This window comes from Phascolarctos cinereus, unplaced genomic scaffold (genome assembly GCF_003287225.1).
Source record: "Phascolarctos cinereus isolate Bilbo 61053 unplaced genomic scaffold, phaCin_HiC Scaffold_5;HRSCAF=322, whole genome shotgun sequence".
Lineage (NCBI taxonomy): Eukaryota > Metazoa > Chordata > Mammalia > Diprotodontia > Phascolarctidae > Phascolarctos > Phascolarctos cinereus.
In genome coordinates, this window is record NW_027555958.1 from 160,822,369 (window position 1) to 160,843,369 (window position 21,001).

The 21,001-nt window shown below is 33.7% G+C and overlaps 1 protein-coding gene across 1 annotated transcript in view; it reads right to left on the minus strand.

The window, feature by feature from the left end:
* The window catches only part of GRIK2 (glutamate ionotropic receptor kainate type subunit 2), a 798,700-nt gene that overhangs the window by 203,990 nt on the left and 573,709 nt on the right, over positions 1-21,001 (minus strand). The window contains exon 12 of the mRNA XM_020998276.2: positions 13,320-13,543. Coding sequence (XP_020853935.1) covers positions 13,320-13,543 — 224 coding nt within the window. The remainder of the gene's footprint in view (positions 1-13,319; positions 13,544-21,001) is intronic.

Below are 21,001 nucleotides of genomic sequence, written 5' to 3' on the forward strand. Positions count from 1 at the left end.
TCTTCTTCCAAACTTTCCTGGGCATTCTTACTATACAGAGATTACAAGTACTACATTTCTGATTATGAGAGCCAGAGGTCAATAGAGGTAGTTTTATATTGATTTCTTTTTTCCTAATCCTATTAATCAAATGACAAGTTTCCCTGATGTTTACTGTCCTGGTAAGTGGACTACATCTGCTTTCCAAAGACCAGATTAAGAATGGGGTACCTCATCACAAGTAGGTTGGCCAAAAATTTTGCATTGAGTTCTTTGGCCATAGGAGCTCATGAAATCATGAAGTCTAAACCCATTCACACATTAATTAATTAAGATTCCTATCACTTTGGAGGAAGGCTGTGAACAACTATAGGGATAGGGTGGGTTGTAATTACTTTAAAAGTCAGTAGTATGAACATAAAAATAGATTGCTTTATAATGATCTGAATGAAATAATAATTTAAACAAAATGTAACTGATTTTTGCAAAAATGGTAATAATGCATGGCATGCTATAATGAACTCAAATTATAATGGGACAATAAGAATGATTTTCTCTGCCATGCTCAAATTTACTTTCATTGGCTTTTTCAACTCAGATCAATATCATGGAATGTAAGCTTTATTACGTCCACCACAACATGCTTCACCTAACACAATAAAATCATACTTAGGAATTCCTATTCATGGATGATAAGAAGAGATAATACCTCAAGATGGATGTTCCATCTATGGTCCTTCTGTCTTTACACTGACTGCCCCCATTCTTGGAATGCTCTATTTCCTCACTAGCCTGTTAGAATTCTGGACTTTATTTAGACTTATATCAAATGTAATCTCCTCCAACTGGCTTTTTCAGTCTCCCCAAAATGCTTTTGTATTTGTTTGTACAGGCTTACTTCCACCTACTCAGTATTTAGATTATTTATGCATATGGTGTCTTTCCAATTGGAATATAAGCTCATTGAAGGGAGCGCTGCTGTTTTTAATTTGTATCTTCAGTGCTAAATACAGTCTCTAGCAAATAGTAAGTGCCTAATAAAACTTTGTTAATTGATCTAATATCACAGCTTCATCTCTCTTCCCTTTTCTCTCTCATTTCAACTGTAGAGGTTTTTTTTTCACAGGAACACTCTCAAAATATGGAATACTTTAAGTAGGAACACACCTAGCATTTCACTGAATAGAATTTGCAGTTCAAATTTTCCATGAGGATGCAAGACACCATTGGGTTTGGAGAAGCAGGGGGCTTCAGGTTATATCCCTTTTAGAGCGTGCTTCTAGATTGGATAACCTAATGCATAATGATTTTATTTCCTACCCTCCCTCTTTTTAGTTTTTATATGGAAGTTGTAGGGAAATAAATTTTTTAAAAGCCCACAAATCTCCCTGCATTATATTACTAATGTAGTCCTACTGTAAATCATTAAGATAATGGATATATAATGGATAGAATCTATTAAAAATAATCCACTAAATTTTCCCTGTATCTTAATAGAAGAGAACAATCAGGGAGGGGTTTTAATATGATAAATGTTTAAATAAGGACAAAAGGATTAACCAAGGGGAAAAATACCTCTTCCAGAATCACAGAAAGGTCATAATTTCCCCTCTTAGACTGTGTATTACTATAAATATAGAAATAAACAGGAACTGGTATAGCTTCAATTTTAAAGTTCAAATAGTAGTTTGAAAATAGGAACAGCGTTGAAAAAGGCAAGAAATTCTCTATTTTCTCCCAACTCTCTTCCATACTTTAAGCTGAGAATAAGTGTTTACTTTAGGTTCCTTTTATCTATCCCAGCTCTCAAATAATCTGTGATTTACATATTCTAGAATTTGCAGCATTCCAGAGCAAATGAACTAAAAAGGAAAATGGATAAATCTTTGTACATCTGAGTGTGCACTGTTGTACCTAAGAAAGCATTTTTAAATCAAACATCCAAGGAAAATATCACTAAGATAGTAAATAAGCAGCTTTTAAAACCATATACGTTATCTACATCTTCATTTATGATTCTTGTTCTTTTATGAGTCAAACAACACGTGCTGCATAAAGGGATGGTGAGTAAAATGACAACAGCGATCGTTTCTGTGTTCCTCCGATTTTTATTTTCACTTATTTTCCACCCCAAACCATTATTTCAAGATTCTTATTTCCTTATTGCGATTTTTGACGGCTCCTGAATATGATTTAGATAGCAAGTTTCCAGGATATGATGACCAGATGGGGTCATTTTGCCAGGACAGTCTCAACATTTGAAAAGCTGTTAGGTGGTACGTCCATGGGAAGGAACTAAGAACTAAGGAACTTCATGTGGCTCTAGAAAAACTGTAAAGTTTGCTTGATGTATTATAATATTCAAACTAAGTAGAAGATGAAGTACGATTGGGACTTTGGGAAGCACCATTACTAAGCTAAGTAAGTGACTTAACATCATGTGATTCATACTACTGAGTTTATAGTTTTGAATATTGGCCTTGGGAAAAGTGGTAAGTTTGCATAGAAGTTGGTGGGGAAAGAAGTATCAAAAGACCCAAAAGGAGCCCCTGGGCCAGTTTTCCTCAGTATTATTTCCCTGGTAGCTTTTTTTTTTTTTTTGTAGCCAGAGACGTTCCAAAGGTTCTTGTACTTAACTGCCAAAAATACTGGGCTCTGTCTAGGAACTATGGAAGAAACTAATTAGCTCTTCACATATTCTCATACCCTACATCCTAAGTTGCCCATTCAGAATTGCATCCTTCTTTTCCCTTACATAGGCAACAAAATAAATCCAAATCTAATTGTAGGACAGTACCTTAGAGGCATTCATGGTCCAACCTTTATTTCTATAGGAATCCCTTCCATAAACATATCTCAAAATAACTAACTCACTCTCTGCTTGAAGACCTCCAGTAAAGGCATATTATATTCTAAGACAGCTCCATTCCACCTTGTAAATAGTTGTGATTATTAGAAAGCTTTTCCTTATATCAAACACACTTGCCTCTCCCCAGTTCCTAGCCATTGCTCTTAGTTCTGTTCTACAGCACCAACTAGGGCAGGTCTAATGCCTCTAATATATGATTGCTCTTTTTTTTTTATGTTTGTTTGTTTCATTTAGTTTTGTTTTTTTGGTGAGGCAATTGAAGTTAAGTGATTTGCCCAGAGTCACAAAGCTAGCTAGTGTTTTGTGTCTGAGGCCGATTTGAACTCAGGTCCTCCTGACTTCAGGGCCAGTGCTCTTGCCACCTAGTGCCCCCAAATATTGGAATAGCTCTTTTAATAATTAAAGACTGCTATCACGTATTACGATGTCTTTTAAATTTTTTCTCTCCTTTAAGCTCACATGTTCAGATTTTTTACAAGACTTTAATATGGTCTCAGATCCTTTCACCAAAATGCATCCTCTGGATGCATTCCAGCTTATCTATGTCTTTCTTTAAAAAGTAGCTCTCAGCACTGACCACAGTGTTCAAGATGTGGTCTGAATAGAGTACAGAAGACTATTGCCTCCCTCACTGTGGACACCATGAATCTATTAATGCAATCTGAATTATGCTTTTTAGGTTTTCTTGTTTTTGCTGACAAATTAATACTCCTTCCTATTTTGTTTTAAGCACACTACATAGTGCAGACTCCTGTGTATGCTATAAAACGTTTGTCAAGAAGAAATAGAATTGCCCCATTTGTAGGATCTCTCTTTCAGGGGTACTGAAATGCATGTTTTTGGCATTCCCATCATCCTCCCTATGTTCCTGCCGCACTATGAACTAAAACAATTAGTTTCTGTGATTTACTTAGCCAGGCATTGTAGAGCTCCTAAATTGAAACAAATCGGCAAGGGTTGACTGCAGTTCCCAGAAGCTAGTCTACCAAGATATTTATTGAGCTGACACATTTGCAGAGACTACAGCTAGTCAGTCTGCCTGCCTCAGGGCATCTGGAAATTCAATTGTAAAGAGGCAAGGCCAGGACTAGAGGCTGAGCATGACTACATTTTTTTCCCCTTATGATGTGAAAAATACAAGAAGAGCATCATAGCACCAATATTTTAAATTTTGGTCTTTTCTTTTACATTTGATTATCTTGGAATAAATGTCAAGGGAAAATTATGTCTTTCTGAAAGGGAAAAATACCTCTGTAGAAATGATACATACTTCAAAAGTTTCTAAGCATCTAATGAAAATGTAAACAGGGTTTTTGAAGGTATTAGTCATAAATAAAAAAGTTTTAAAACATTCTTTGTATATGTGTGTGTATGAAAGTTTCAGTCAGCCTTTATACACACACACAAACACACACACAACATATGTATAATGAAAATGGAAAAGTGATCAAATGTTTTATTTCTTTCCTAACAAACTGTATTTTGTGTATGATATTAATTATGTTATTTCAAAGATTAACTCAGCTCAGTTATCAGAAAAATTATTCTCATTGTTTTAAATACTATCCTAAGAGAGGTGAGGAGAGGGTAGGTATTGTTTTGTTTATTATTTTTATTTTTATTGTGAATCATCCATCCATAGTAGGATGATAGCATCATGTCATCCTATTTTGTAAATAAGAACATCTTCGATGTCATCAAAAATAAGAGGTCAGTTTTCTCACAACTAATTTACCAAATCAATTATGGGGAGATGGTTGTAAAATAAATTATGGCTGGTTTTATTCATACAAGTATAGATTAAGCCATATTATACATAATTTGAAAATATCTACACAGTTTTTCATAAGATTAAATCCAGAAGTTTGCTAATCATTCACTTCACTTCAATGGATCTGTGATATCATCAAGACAGAAATTCACTCCATTGGTGCAGATAGCAACCCATCTATGCCTTCTTATCCTATGTGATTTTTGTTAAATTTTTCTCATCAAGCCTCCATAAAGGAGTTTCTTAATTTGTTGGAGACTGTTTCTATTAAAATATTTGCGATGTTAATAATGTATTTGTAGAACATTAATGATAAAAGCAAAAATACTGAGAACAGTAATGATATGAAACTAAGTTCTTTAGGGCATTTCAGGATGGATGGAGAGAGGAACAATGAATAAAAGGATTTCCCTGCAATTCATTCAAGAAAGTAAGAATCCAAGTAAAATATAACATTTAAAATTCCATTTTGCAAGAGTAAAATGGGAGTGCTTTCTTCTGAGTGAGAGGTGGGGCAGGTTGGTTCCAAAGGCTTACAACAAAATTGGCATTTCATTTCAATGTGACAACAGCTTTCTTGACAGCAGATTAGTTTAACATTGAACATCCCAGCAAAACAGTTATCCATTTTTGAGTGCATAATAATTCATTGTTGCCCTTCACTGTACATTAAATGTCACCCATCATTGTGACAGGAATATAAAAATGATTGCACTCAAGTCAGGAGCCAAAATGAAAGCTGTTAATGTAGTCATTTTCAATGTGGTCTTTTTAACCTGGTTAAGTTTACAAAAGTGTTCCATTTGGAATATCTTCACTTCAGAATGAGAGAGAAAATACAGAATGTCCATTCAAATTACGGAGTATCTCTCTATAGCACTATCTGCAGTTTCCATGCCATAAACCTTGTTATATGTGAAATAGTATTATAGTGAGTACATATTGTTAGTTCTCATATTTTATGGACTAAATCCTCAACACATCTAAGCTACCCTGCCCCATTATTCTATCCTAATTTTTATATTGTATTGACTAAAGTTCTAGCAAAATTTCAGACTGTGTATAGTGCCCTATACAAGATAAAACAAAAATCCCATATTCCATTTAACTTGAGGATGTAGGGGAGAGAAAAGGAAAGTGAAAAAAATTCTAACTCTAAACCATTCTTTTCATTTGTGTACTCTGATTGGTATTTTCTACCACAAAGAGACCCTGGTTTTGCAGCTAAGTATCTTTCTATTATAAGTATAAAGTTTTAACAAGAGGGAGGTAGTTCATAAACTTAAGGAATAGTGTTTGCAAGGCTTCCTATCTGTGATGGCTTGCAGCCTCACAAACAGATATGAATAATATCAATAATGTTAAAGTGTATAAGCAATACCAAAGGCCTGGGCCAGAAGGGCACTGACAAATGACATGAATGCTTTTCTCTCAGAATAACTGGTTACCTTGGGTAACTAGACACGTTCCAGAGAAGTAGATCAGGACTAGAATAGACCTTAGGAATTAGCACTTATCCCAAGCATCTTTGCCAGACTGTTTCTAAGATCGTCCAAAGGTTCCAAACAATGTTAGGGGAAAGAATTATAATGTCACAAGCAACCCTGAACTCCTTTGCCTGATCAAATGGCTGGCTAGAAGTGAGAATAGAAATAGTGCTGCTGTTCTCCTAGAAACTGAGCAATCTAGAACCCTTGAGATCTGTATCCTTTTCCCCTCCCCCTTCCCGCTGACATACACACCATTGTTGTTCCAGTTTATCTTCACACTGTTGTTAACATTTGCATAAACTTTTTTCATGTAAATCATCACTTAAGTTCCAAAATTAACCCAATACATGCCTAATGGGGGGAAGAAAGAGGAAGGATTGGGATTCTTGGAATGCTTAAACTCTAAGTTCTTTAAATCTGGACAGCTTTTCCTAAACTAATTTATAATGCAGGATTCACAAGTCAACTACATTCAGAGCAGTAGACGTTTTTTGTTTTGTTTTGTTAATTTTTTTTAAGTACTCCTTAAGATCTGTGGGAGAGTAAAATGGTCCATGTTAAAGATTCATGTTATAGGGGATCTTTGGTATCTTTAGCAGTCCCTTTGTCTAATAGAAGTTATATTTGAAGCAATGTGAAAAAAAATCCTCTCATTAACAGTATAAAGGAAGGGTGCCCTGACCAGAAATTTTGACATGATTAACTGCCACCTCTATACTAGCATGCCTGTTTAAAAGAGAAAGGAGAAAGAAGAGAGGAAGGAATATCCAAGACAAATACGACTAATTATAGCCCCTTTTCCAAAGACTTTTTGTGACTTGACATTATCTTTACCACACTATAAAACTGTAGTGGAAACAATGCAATGTGTAAAATTCTGCTAATGGCTGCTATTCCTCTTCTGGACAGGACTCGTTCCTTACACTGCTTCAGTTCAAAGCTGTTGATAGTACTCCAATGTTAATATCAGTCTGTGAGGAGATCACAATGACCTGAGGCCACCCTCCTTGTTCAAATAAGGGATCTCAGTTTATTTAGATGGTCTTTCACTATGCTGATTATGTCAGTATGCTATTGGAATAATAGTTACCATTGCTAAGGAAATATTTAATAATTACATCATACTAATAAAAAAAATTGGGATTCCAAAGTAACTTCTTTAGTCCTGGGAAGATTTCTGCCTTGTGAATATCTCTAAAAAGCAATATATCATTCACCAAATGGCTTTCAAACTTATCTATCCTTCATAAACATATAAAGGTACTTGGGCATGGGGTTGGGATAGAATATAGACAGGATACATTGACTTCAGTTAAAATCTTTAAAACATCAATAATGAAATTCAACTTTCAAATTATATTTAAGGAGTGATAATTTTAGGGAAAAAAAAATCTTATATCTCCTATTTGCCAGAAAAGTTTATATTTAAAGATCATTATTGGACATATCAGTAAGTAATTCATAAGCATAAGTGGATATAATTATAAACTGAATCATGTATTATTGGTGTCTATTCTAAATGAGCTATGTGTTTTCTCTAAAATAACTTTCGAGAAAATGTTTTAAATATCCATTTGGATAACTACAATATATAACTATATATATAATATATAACTAATAACATATATACAATATATAACTACAATATATGCATATATATTTTGTGCAGAATTTTGTGCTAGAAAAATAGTTTTTTGAAGTTTAGAAAACTCTATTGAGTAAAAAAATTAAAAGCTAAAACAAATCTTATAAAAATTTGTGGAAAAGCAAAGACAAAGAAAGAGGACCCCCAAAAAGAGACTCTGACTACTTTTTGTCCATATGCATATTCAAAATAGAAAAATGGATACTATATTGCGTATATTCATATTATAATTCTATGAATTATACTAATAAATTTGAACAATAATAAGGATAAGCTAGACTTTTTTACTATAATTAAGTCATTCCCTGGTTACACATTTTCAATGCTTCCTAGTTTGTACTATTGGTTTAGTAGTAGTGAATCTCACAATTGGAAAATACTCCATAGCACACCAAGATGAATAGGTTTCCCATAGATGAAAACTAAGGGAAAGAAAAGGGAAATCCAACTACTGAACAGGAAAAGGGATAGAAGCAATTCAGCAACAAGAATAACTCCACCCAAGCAATGAAGGAGATCACATCAAAAAGAGGCCATTCCTATATTTCATTAATATCTCTGTAGTTTACAGTGAAGCTGTGCATAGAAGGCACTCAGAGAGGCTGATCTCTGTAACTTCATCCCACTGCTACTTCATAAAATCACAAAATCAAATAATCTGAGCTGTCTAAAGCCTAAACGTGTTTAATCCAGCTGAGGCCTGAGCATGAACATTTCCAATAAATAGGACCAATCCCTTTGTGACATTATTTCAAGCTCCTAAACCACCCTATGTGTGATCTCCTATGGACCTGCTCCAACTTATTAACCTCCTCCTTCCTAAAATGTGTCACTCATAAGAGAACATAATACCAGACAAAAAGTCTAAGCAGGGTAAAGCGCAACAGCACTATCATCTTGATGATTCCGTGAACTATGCTTTCATTAATACAGGCAAATGAAATATTTGTTTTGTTGTTTGTTAGTTTGTGTGTTATTTTGTTGTTTGTTTTGTTGTTAGTTGTTTGTGTGTTTTTTTGTTGTTTGTTTTAAGGTATAACATAATTGCATTGATCCATACTGAGCCTACAATCCATGGAAAAAACTAGATCTCTTTCACATGAACTGTTTAATTTATATTTATTCCTATTAATTTTAATTTTAGGTTAATTTCATGATTTTAGCCTAAGATCTTTTTGTATCCAGAATCCATAGTCCAAAGTGGTACCTGTCCTTCCCAGCTTCATACCATCCATAATAATTTGGATAAGCATGCCATCATCCACAAATACATTGCTTTTTTTAATGCTTCTATTTAACCCATGCTTCAATTCTTTCTGGAAGCCAGCTGAGATACCACTAAACCCAGACTTTTGCGATTTTGCTAGCTATCTGTCCTCAGTTTTGTTCTTTTATTCAAGAGTCTCTGGAATAGCAATAAATCACCAGTGACAAGCATGGCACTGTCTCTCTATATGATAAGCTGTCAAATCATGGTCATAAGGCTGTGCCTACCTCCTATCTCCCATTCTTCCTTTTACCTTTACTTGCTATATGTTCATGAAGTGGATGCCAGGAGGTAACAAGTATTTACTTTTCATAAACACCTACAATAAGCATTCTCACTAACTTTTTCAGAGTAACAGGCCCTATGGAGGCTACCCACTTTTAAAATTTTGGTTTATTTAATTAGTAAAAAAAACCCTAGTATCTTTAGTTTGTCTTACATTTTTATATCAACTTTATATAAATTTTTTTTCAGCATAAAGAAGATGTTTAAATGTTGAGATAAAAGTCACCAATAAATTAAATATTATTAACAATAATTAACATCATTATTAACAAGAAAACTAACCTAATTTTTTTGAGTTATATGTGCTACTTAAACTATCATATATTGATAAGTTAAATTACTAACTTTTCAATTTTGAAAGCTAATAGTATATATACATTTAGACTTTCAAAAGTCAAGCAAATATTGGACTCAAGATTTAGAAATGCAGACTGACATTGAAAGCTTATTCCATGTCATTTGAATGTTCTTACTTTGACTATAACAAGAGTTCAAGATAGTGGCAGGCTGGATTTGAATTTTATGATTTTTCTTTTTGCCTTTTGAACTTCAAGTGAGACCTTCAGGTTATCTAATCAAAGGACTTTCATTAAATATTTATTAGTGTTTTTCATTTGAAAATATTCAAATCAATAAAACCAGCATTTTTTATTAATCAAAACTTACTCAAAAAATCTAAGGCATACTGTATGTACCATATTTTTTTATTTTCTTATTATATTATATACTATAAATACGTTATTTTTTTTTACTCTGTCTTAAGAAATACATAGTCATCTAAAGTATGGTACCTCCTCAAAAATACTCAAATTTTTAAGGATACTGGGGCCCTGGTTATTAAACTATGTGGAAATTTTTATTTTCAAATTGTTAAGAGTAATATAAATAATACTTCCAAAGTCTTTCAGATGAAAATACAACTATATAGCCCCAGTCCTACTTTTAAAAAATACTATACAAAATATTAGGCTATGACCCACTGTTCATAATCAGGCACACTAAAGGGGGCAAAATTTCATGAAGTGAAATTTTGAATTTTCATTAGTTTACAGATATTCTCGAAGTGTGACACATAAACCTTTGAGGGGTCTTGATACCTTCAAAGGGTCCCTGAGAACAAAACTATCTAATAATAACTAAGACATTATTTGACCAAGAAAATACTCTTTCCTCTTCCAAACGAACATATGTGTGACACTGGATTCTTATTATATACCGCAATCAAAATTACACGTCATAACAATTGAATGAAGAAGCAGACACGGGAATCTGTCTTCCATTAATCCAAACATTAAAGGTGTTTATAAAAATAGGCTAAAATGTCACTTGTCACACATTTTTGGTTTGGAAATACAGTTATTTCTTCATTAAATTGTATACTATTTTAATAAATGAATTGTGTATTATTATTATTTTTAAATTAAGGCTTTTTAAAAATAAGTATCAGTTTAAATTCCTATTATGGCGTTATTGATAGATTATCCTACATAAACAAAAGCCAGTTTTGAGGATCTCAATACTTTTTGAGAGTGAAAGGAGATTCTAAGACCAAGAAGTTTAAGAATTGCTGCTTTGTAGATTTTTTTCTAAAAGTATTTGTGTCAAGAGAAATATTTTGATATATCTAAGTTTTGTTGTTGCACCTACACTCTATGCCTATTTATATGTGTGACACACATGCACACACACACACACACACACGTCCAGATGTGTCCAGTATCCCCATCTGGAATCACAAGAGTATTTGGCATGAAAAACATTGCAAGGTACTTTAAATTTTAAGGAATTTAAGGAATTATTTACAGGAAACACAATTTTAGACAAAAATAAATTCCACGTCCAAGGGTATTTCCCCCATTTAAGGTAATTCAAGGTTCATGGAATGTTTTAGTTATATGATCGCTCCACAGAACTTGAAATGATTGGGTTATGTTTGAATGTGACTACTTTACTCTATTTAACATTGTTCTATGTTTCATTTCTAGATATTTAAAGAAATCCATAACTTTTCACGTTCTGCAACTAGAATATAAAATAAATTATGCACAAAATATGTAATGCAATCATATTATTCTGAGATATTTCTGTGAATAGACTACATTCATTTGGTAACAAAAATAAACTATAAATGAAATGAATTGTATCCTAGCTAATATAAACAACTGCAAGTTATATATTTTAGTATAATTCTTTTGAAAGTATTATTATCTATGATATTTTGCTTAAGAAAATTGAGAGTTGAGGGAAATACGGTTATGATTATAATTAATGCTATAATTCAATGTCATTCAAGTGGGGTATTCATCATCAAATTATAACTATACATAAAGATATATGCATGCATATATAGTCACTTGAGAGTATAATAATACGGTAAATTATTTTCTTCTTCAATGGACTTGGGAAACTTTTTTTGAAGTATCTAGGTGTAATCATTTATTGAAAGTTCATCTAAAGTGTATGTCATTCATATGTTCAAATGCTTGTCTGACAATAATCCTAGCATAGTTTTATACATTGTATTGTGAGACTAAATGAGCAGTGAGGAGGAAGAATTTAGAGAACTCAATGAATAGGGTGAATTGAGAGAGCATTAGGAGGAAAGGATTCTAGGAAAAGTATAGACTAGTGGAATTCTTGTATTTTTCTATTGATAGAATGTAGTACGAATAATTCCAAATAGTTAGAATTTTTAACTATAAGATTTTATGTATGTGTGTATTATGAGAAAAAAACAATAGTTTTCAATAATAGTATATACAAATTTAACACAGAAAATGTACTTACATGAATTTAGTAATACTTTTAGATGTTAAATATTTTATTAGTCTAAAATGCCCTAAAAATGTGGAATGCCTAAATGACTATTCAGAAAGGGTTGTTTTTCTCATTCATGATGTAACAATAGTAATTTGAGGAAAACAGAAGTATATTTCTTAAATTATTATCCTTACAACCATGTCTGAAGTTCTCAGATATTGTGTTTATCCTCTATTCAATTAAGAAAAAAATTCACACCAAATGATATAATAATGAATTATCAATTTGAATGATAACAATGGTAGGAGGGAAAGATGAAAGAAAGCCAATTGTATATGTCTCAGTGCTATCATTGTTAGTGATATCATAGAGAACATAGTAAGATTTTTAAAGTAAAGCAACAATTTTTTACATTATTCAATTATTGAAACTTTTAGTTTATGATTTAAACACCTGAAATACACACTATGAAACCACTGAAAAAAAGATATGTATAAAATGTCATGCTTACTTTTAGAAAGCTAAAAAAAAAAACTTGTGCAGGAGTGTTTATATTTATTACATTTTAAACTCATCCTTTCCTTTTATGCTAAAGTAGTATTTCTTATTTTATTGTTTTAATCTCTTTATTGAATAACAGGTCAATTGAGGTGGGGTTGAATTTTGTGCTCATGGAGAACTAGAAATAATCAAAGGACACAGATATATGAACAGCTGAAGTCTAAGGTATGTTTGTGGTGTGTTTGTGTCTGTGTGTGTGTTTGTTGTGGGGGAAGATGTATAAGAGATCTACTTGATTCCTAAGTATCCACAAATAGCTTTATTTACTGGTTCATAATTAGAAATTTCTAATTGTTGAGTATATTATAGAGGGGATTCCTTTGGTGTATGAAATGGAATAAATGGTTGCTAAGGTCCCTTTCAACTCTCAAATTCTATAATTCTGTGGCTCGACAGAAATACTTAGAAATGGAGAAAATATTCTTGACGAATACGGATAGCTAAGAGATTCTAATTAAAGGCCTTAGTCTCCTAGCAAAAATATAGCTTACAGACATAATCAGCATACTGCCTGCCTACAGAGGCAGCATAGTGCTTTTTGATCAAGGATAAGGGAGTCCTATGAATTCATCCTTTAAACATCATGAAGTACAAAGCAAAAGCAAAAGTAAAATCCATTGTGACTTTTGACAATCATTAAGAAGAAAAAGGAAGTAACAATTGCCAAAAACATCACAAAAGGAACATGTTACCTGGCTATGACAAAGAGCACACAACTGACACCCAAGTAAGCCAGCAGAATATACATCCAGATATCAGGGGAGAGAGGATTCAGGAAGGAGAAGACGCCTGGGTTTGTACCATTGGGTTTGCGGTACAAAATACTTATTCCAAGAGTCATAAAGGGCTTGGAAAAGTCGATGACCTTCTCTCGAACATAGGTAATAGCCAGTGGGGCAACTGCAAGGTCAGCTTTCTGTTGGCAGAAATATAAAGAGAAGAAAAATAGACTATAAGTCAATAGGAAGAAGGCAATCAAATTAGACAAAACAAAGACTTTATATTAAGATGGTTTGCCACTGTACTGACTAAGCTAACCTTAATGCAATCTTTTTTTCTGAAATAAAATGCCCAATTTACTTGGCTAGCTATTTCTTACAGGTTTTTAAATTAACAAAAAACTATATTTTTTAAAAACTTCGGGAATTAAAATAATGACAAAAGTCATTAAACATTTCTCAGATTTTGTACTATCAAAAAAAATTACAAATTTTTACTGTACAAGTTCATTTGGTATGAGTTACTATTTTATCAACACAGTAACTCAAACTTTAAAACATCTGTCTGATTACTTAGCCTTTCCAATGAGAACCAATTACAGTTTTAAAACCATAAAGATTAGCTCACTGGTTCAATCATTTATACTAAAGGATGGTAATCATAACCTTTTAAACTTTCCTATGTTTTTCATTCACTATACTTTTTGCTTTTATTTCTTGAATTTTTGTAATATTTTATATCCAAAAAGTTCATTGTAATTATTAAATTATTTATTCACATTTTTAAGCATTGCTAATTCTTTATTGTTTCTTAAAAAATACTGAACCAATCACCTTCAGAGACCACAGATTTAGAGATGCAGGCATCTCTGAGTACAACTCTTCTCATTTTAGAGATAAACAGACTCAGGGAGGTTAAGTGACTTGCTCAAGGTCATGTAGGTAGTAAGCATCAGAGAGATTTGAAATCAGGCCCTTTGACTTCAGAATCATTGCTCTTCGCATTTTCATACGCTGCCTTTTACATGTGAGAAGTCTAGAACTAAGAGAAATTCATTGACTTATCCATGGTGATCTATCTAGGAAGTAGCAGAGATGAAATTCAAAGCCAAGTCTCTCTCAAATCTCAAGTCCATAACTCTTTGTATTATACCATACTGTCTTTTAACTAGTGACTAAGAAAATGCAGTTTAATATTTTTAAAACTTTTAAATGGGAGCACTTACTATGCAAATAAGTTTAATGTCACCTTTGATAGCTTTCTTTCCATTTTGTTAATACTATTCATTGTTGAGGATAATCATGACAATAAATGGCCTTACTGTTAACTTATTTTTTTATTTTTTTGCTTTTTGGTGAGGTGATCAGGGTTAAGTGACTTGGGCAGGGTCACACAGCTAGTAAGTGTTAAGTGTCTGAGGCTGGATTTGAACTCAAGTTCTCCTGACTCCAAGACCACAACTTTATTCACTGTGCCACCTAGCTGCCCCTACTATTAACTTATTAAACAGTGGTAATATAGGTGAATAATATTGTGTAATGTCCAAATAGTTTATCTTGGCTTAATCTACTTTTTTTCCAAATTCAAATGTGCTGCCTCCCTTTGCATATGTTTTCCTAGAGAACACTACTAAACACTAAGCTCATTTCGTCAGCGGATCATAGATCTAGAACCAAAAGAGACCTCAGAGACCAGCTACCCTCAAACTCTTCACTTCAAACAGCCAGAAAACAAGACAAAAGGAGGTTAAGTGACTTGTCTGAAATAAGATTTGAATTCAGTTTCTCTGCCTCAATAACCAGTGCTTTTCAATTGATAAAGTAAAATGCCTTCATAATTCTAGTAGGCAAAATGAAAGGCCCAACTTAAATAGTATCTATGAAGGAAATATTCAACAATCAACAGACATAATTTTCTGAAAGGAAAGCAAAAATTCAAATTGAGAAAAACACTGTCAAGTACTTTTTGGGCATAATATGTTAAATTAAGAGGGAAAGCAGCTAAGTAAAAATGGATAAAATAAGAAATTAGCACATCTAAGGACATTAATGTATTTAATAAATGATTTTTTGTCATATCCTCAAATGGCTGAAGTTTATGATTGAGGAAGACATATAATTTTAAAAAAAAGAAAAAAAGAAAATCTCTCTCTTTCACCTTACATTTTCACAATTAGCAGGAGTACATTTTTTAAAAAGTGAAACATCATGTGTCAAGAACTAGGACTAATTTATTGTGCAAAAGTCATAAAAATTATACCCCAGGCCAGTCCTGAAATGGAGATGAATTTTTATTTATTCAGTCCGCAGAAATATTTTCTACGAACACATTTGGACTTCATTATAGAATCTCATTATAATTCAATCTTCTGGAATGTAATAGAAATTTTACTATTTAAAAGGTGTTTGCAATGATGGTTGTACTAATTTGCCATTATGTTAACTTGTTATCAAAAGCCCTCCAATTGGGTGGCCAGGGGTATAGGGCTGGCAGGAGGGAGTCTACAGTAGATTGATGGTTCACAGGTATAATTCAGAAATCTTTGTAGATTTTAACTCAAATTTGGCTTTATCTAACAAATGAAAATGAGTTCTGTTGATTGTATTCTGGTCACTAAGAACATCACAAAACTGTGTATTACTTGTTAGTGACTGATCAGAAGTAATGAATCAAGGTTTTGTAGCTAAAACAAGAAGTGAAATACATTTCTAATTCAATTCAATTGAACAAACATTTATTAAGTGTCTACTATGAGCAAAGTATTAATCTAAGTAGGAGAGATACAAAGACAAAAACAAACAATTCCCTCACATGAAAGTGTGGGAAAGAAGATGTATTAGATTGACTACCAAAATGGTCTGCAGAGCTGTTGTGCTAACCTTGTTGCTGCATGCCTGTGAAACCTGGACAGTATATCAGCATCCTGCCAGGAAATGGAATCTCTTCCATCTGAATTGTCTTAGGAAGATTCTGAAGATCACCTGGCAGGATAAGATACCAAACACTGAGGTCCTTTTTCGAACTAAACTGCCAAGCATTCAAACTCTAATACAGAAAGTGCAATTACGATGGGCTGGCTACATTGTTTGAATGCCAAATATATGCTTGCTTAAAAGACTATTTATGGAGAACTCACACAAGGCAGGCTCTCACATGGTGGTCAGAAGAAGTGATACAAGAATACTCTCAAGGTCTCTCTTAAGAACTTTGGAATTAATTGTGTGACACAGGAGACACTGGCACAGGACTGTCCAGCATGGTGTGCCCTCGAGAGAGAGAGCAAAGCAGAATTGAAGTAGCTCAAAAGAAACACAAGATACACAAATTTAGAGAATCCACTTCAAATGTTCACAAGGACTATTTGTGCCCAACCAACGGTAGAGTATTCCAAGCTCATATCAGTCTGATCAGCTACAGTCAGACGCATTGTAACTTGACTCTAACATAGTGATATTATTTTGGTTTGCTTTGAGATTTAAGGAAAACAACAAAAACATGGTGTGTGTGTGTGTGTGTGTGTGTAATTTTTTCCTTTTTGAACCAATTTAAATGTGAGGGCCAAGTATTGCCTGCCCTATCCCCACCATTTTCCCCTCCACTGTAAAAACTCTTCCTTTTCTGCCTCTTTCCTTTGAGATAATTTCCCTCATTCTTCCTCTCCCTTCTCCCCTTTCTCAGGGCATCACTTTTTCTTAACTACTTATTTTTTTTTACATCATCCCAACATAATCACTCACTCTCCCACCTTCTTTGTATGCAGAATCCTTCTAACTGACCTAATAATGAAAAAAATCTTAGAAGATATGTGCATCATCTTTCCACATAGAAGGGTAAAAGTTTAATGAGTCCCTTATGATTTTTCTTTCATGTTTACATTTTCATGTTTCTCTTGAGTCTTGTATTTTAAAGTGAAATTTCCTTTTTTTAAATTAATTTATTTTTATCTATCAACAATCACTTCCATATGCTTTTGACTTTAAAATTTTTCTCCCCCTTCCTCCCTACCACTCTCCCCAAGACGGCACAAAATCTGATATAGGCTATACATATACATTTCTATTAAACATATTTTCACATTTATGATGTTGTAAGTAAGAATTAGAACCAATAGGAGGAACCACCAGAAAGAGGAAACAAAACTCAACAGAAGAAAAAGAAAATAGCAAATAGCATGCTTCGATCTGCATTCAAACTCCATAGCTCTTTCTTTGGATGTGGACAGCATTTTCCATCACAAGGCCTTTGGAGATGTCTTAGATCCTTGTATTGCTGGGAAGGGTTAAGTCTATCAATATTTGTCATCAAATAACGTGGCTGTTATTCTGTACAATGTTCTTTTGGTTCTGCTCACTTCACTCAGCATCAGACCATACAAGTCTTTCCAGGTTTTTCTGAAATCAGCCTGTTCATCATTTCTTATAGCACAATAGTATTCCATTACATTCATACACCACAACTTGTTCAGCCATTCCCCAACTGATAGGCATCCTCTCAATTTCCAGTTCTTTGCCACCACAAAAAGAGCTGTTATAAATATTTTTAGACATTTGGGTCCTTTTCCAATTTGTATGATCTCTTTGGGACATAGCCCTAGAAGTGCTATTGCTGGGTCAAAGGGTATGCACATTTCTATAGCCCTTTGGGCATAGCTCCAAATTGCTCTCCAAAATAGTTGGACCATTTCACAAATCCACCAACAATGCATTAGTGTTCCAATTTTCCCACATCTTCTCCAACATTGATCACTTTCTTGTTTTGTCATGTTGGCCAATCTGATAGGTGTGATGTGGTACCTCAGAGTTGTTTTGATTTGAATTTCTCTAATCAATAGCTATTTAAAGCATTTTTTCATATGATTATAGAAATTTCTTCATCTGAGAACTGCCTATTCATATCCTTTGACCATTTATCAATTGAGGAATGATTTGTATTTTTATAAATTTGACTTAATTCTCTATATATTTTGGAAATGAGGTCCTTATCAGAGAGACTGGTTGTAAAAATTCTTTCCTAATTTTCTACCTTCTTTCTAATCTTAATTGCATTGGCTTTGTTTATGCAAAAACTTTTCAATTTAATGTAATCAAAGTTATCCATTCTGCTTTTTGTAATGTTCTTTATCTCCTGTTTCATCACGAATTCTTCTGTTCTTCATAAATCTGATAGGTAAACTATTCCTTTGCTCTGGAAGAACAAGTATTGAAGTATTTCTTTCTTTGGCCTTGGACCTTTGGGATTTGGCTATAATATTCCTCGAGTGCTCATTCTGAGACCTCTGTCAGGTGGTGATCAGGGAATTCTTTCCATTTCTATTTTATCCTTTGGTTCTATTATATCAGGGCAGTTTTCCTTGATAACTTTTTTTTACAATTCATTTATTTTTTATGAATTAATTAATTTTTAGTTTTCAACATTTACTTCCACAAGATTTTGAGTTCCAAATTCTCTCCCCATATCTCCCCCCCAAGATGGAGTACATTCTGATTACTCCTTCCCACAATTTTCCCCCCTTCTATTACCCCCCCCTTCTCTTATCCTTTTTTCCTTCTAGTTTTGTATAGGGCAGGATAGATTTTATACCCACTTGCCTGTACATTTTATTTCCCAGTTACAAATAAAAACAATTTTTAACATTCATTTTAAAAACTTTGAGTTCCAAATTCTCTCCCTTCCTCCCTTCCCACTCACCCTCATTGAGAAGACAAGAAGTTTGATATAGGTTATACATGTGTAATCATGCAAAACACTTCCATAAGAGTCATGTTGTGAAAGACTAATTATATTTCCTTGCATCCTGTCCCACCCCTATTTGTACTATCCTCTCCTTTGATCCTGTCCCTCCTCAAAAGTGTTTGCTCGTTATTACCCTTTCCCCCCAATCTACACTCCTTTCTATCATTCTCCCTCTCTTATCACCTTTATATATACAAATATATTTCTCTCCAACTACCCTAATACTAAGAAAGTTCTCATGAGTTACAAATATTATCTTTCCATGTAGGAATATAAATAATTCAACTTTAATAAATCTCTTACAATTTCTCTTTCCTGTTTACTTTTTCATGCTTCTCTTGAGTCTTGTATTTGAAAGTCAAATTTTCTTTTCAGTTCTGGTCTTTTCATCGAGATTGCTTGAAGGCTTATTTCATTGAATGTCAACTTTTCCCTTGAAGGATTATACTCAATTTTGCTAGGTAGGTGATTCTTGGTTTTAATCCTAGCTCCTCTGACCTCCAGAATATCATATTCCAAGCCCTCTGATTCCTTAATATAGAAGCTGCTAAATATTGTGTTATGCTGATTTTCTTTCCACAATACTTAAATTGTTTATTTCTGGCTGTTTGTAATATTTTCTCCTTGACCTGGGAACTCTGGAATTTGGCTACAATATTCCTAGGAGTTTTCCTTTGGGGATCTCTTTCAGGAGGTTATCTGTGGATTCTTTCAATTTCTATTTTACCTTCTGATTCTAGAATATCATGGCAGTTTTCCTTCATAATTTCGTGAAAGATGATGTCTAAGCTCTTTTTTTGATCATGGGTTTTAGGTAGTCCAATAATTTTTGAATTATCTCTCCTGGATCTATTTTCTGGGTCAGTTGGTTTTTCCAATAAGATATTTCATTTTGTTTTCTATTTTTTTTCATTCTTTTGGTTTGGTTTATAATTTGTTGATTTTTCATACAGTCATTAGTTTCCATTTGCTCTATTCTAATTTTTAAGGAATTACTTTCTTTGGTGAGCTTTTGGATCTCCCTTTCCATTTGGCCAATTCTGCTTTTTAAGGCATCTTTCTCTTCAATGTCTTTTTGGACCTCTTTTGCCATTTGGGTAATCTATTTTTCAGGTGTTATTTTCTTGACTCATTTTTCATGAATTTCTTACATCACTCTCATTTCTCTTCCCATTTTTTCCTCTACTTCTTGTACTTCATTTTCAAAATCCTTTTTTTCAGCTCTTCCATAACCTGAGACCAATTCGTGTTTTTCTTAGAGGCTTTGGATGTAGGAGCTTTGACTTTTTGTTTGTCTTCTTCTGGTTGCATGTTTTGATCATCTTTGTCACCAAAGTAAGATTCTATAGTCTTTTTGCTCATGTTTCCAGCCAAGTACTTGATTTTTTAACACTTTCTTAAGGCTTAAGGCTCTGCTTCTAGTGTGGAGGGTGTACTGTCCCAAGCTTCAGGGGTTTTGTGCAGCTGCTTTCAGAGATACTTCTAGGGACCTGTAAGTTTTCAGCTCTTCCAAGGTGGTATGATCTAAGGAGAGGTGTTTATTCCTCTCCTGGCTTGTGCTCTGGTCTATGAGTGACCACACGCACTCTTTTCTGTGAGGAGGATTTCTCTTCATTGCTGCCACAATCTGTCCCTCCTTAGTGTTCCTCCTTGTCCTAGGACTACAACCCAGGACTGTGGCCCAGATTCAAGCATGGACGAAACAAGAGAATCCTGCCTCAATGCCAGCAAAGAGATTCCCTGCAGTCCTCCTCTAATCAGCTATTTTGTCCCCCTAACATTTGTGGACCAAGAGCTCCAGACACAGCTGCTGCTGTTGTGACTGCTGCCCCGGGGCTGCAGCAGTGCCAGGACTGGACAATGCTTCTTACTCACTTACTCATAGGTACTACAGACCTTTCCCACTGACCTCCTCAGTTAT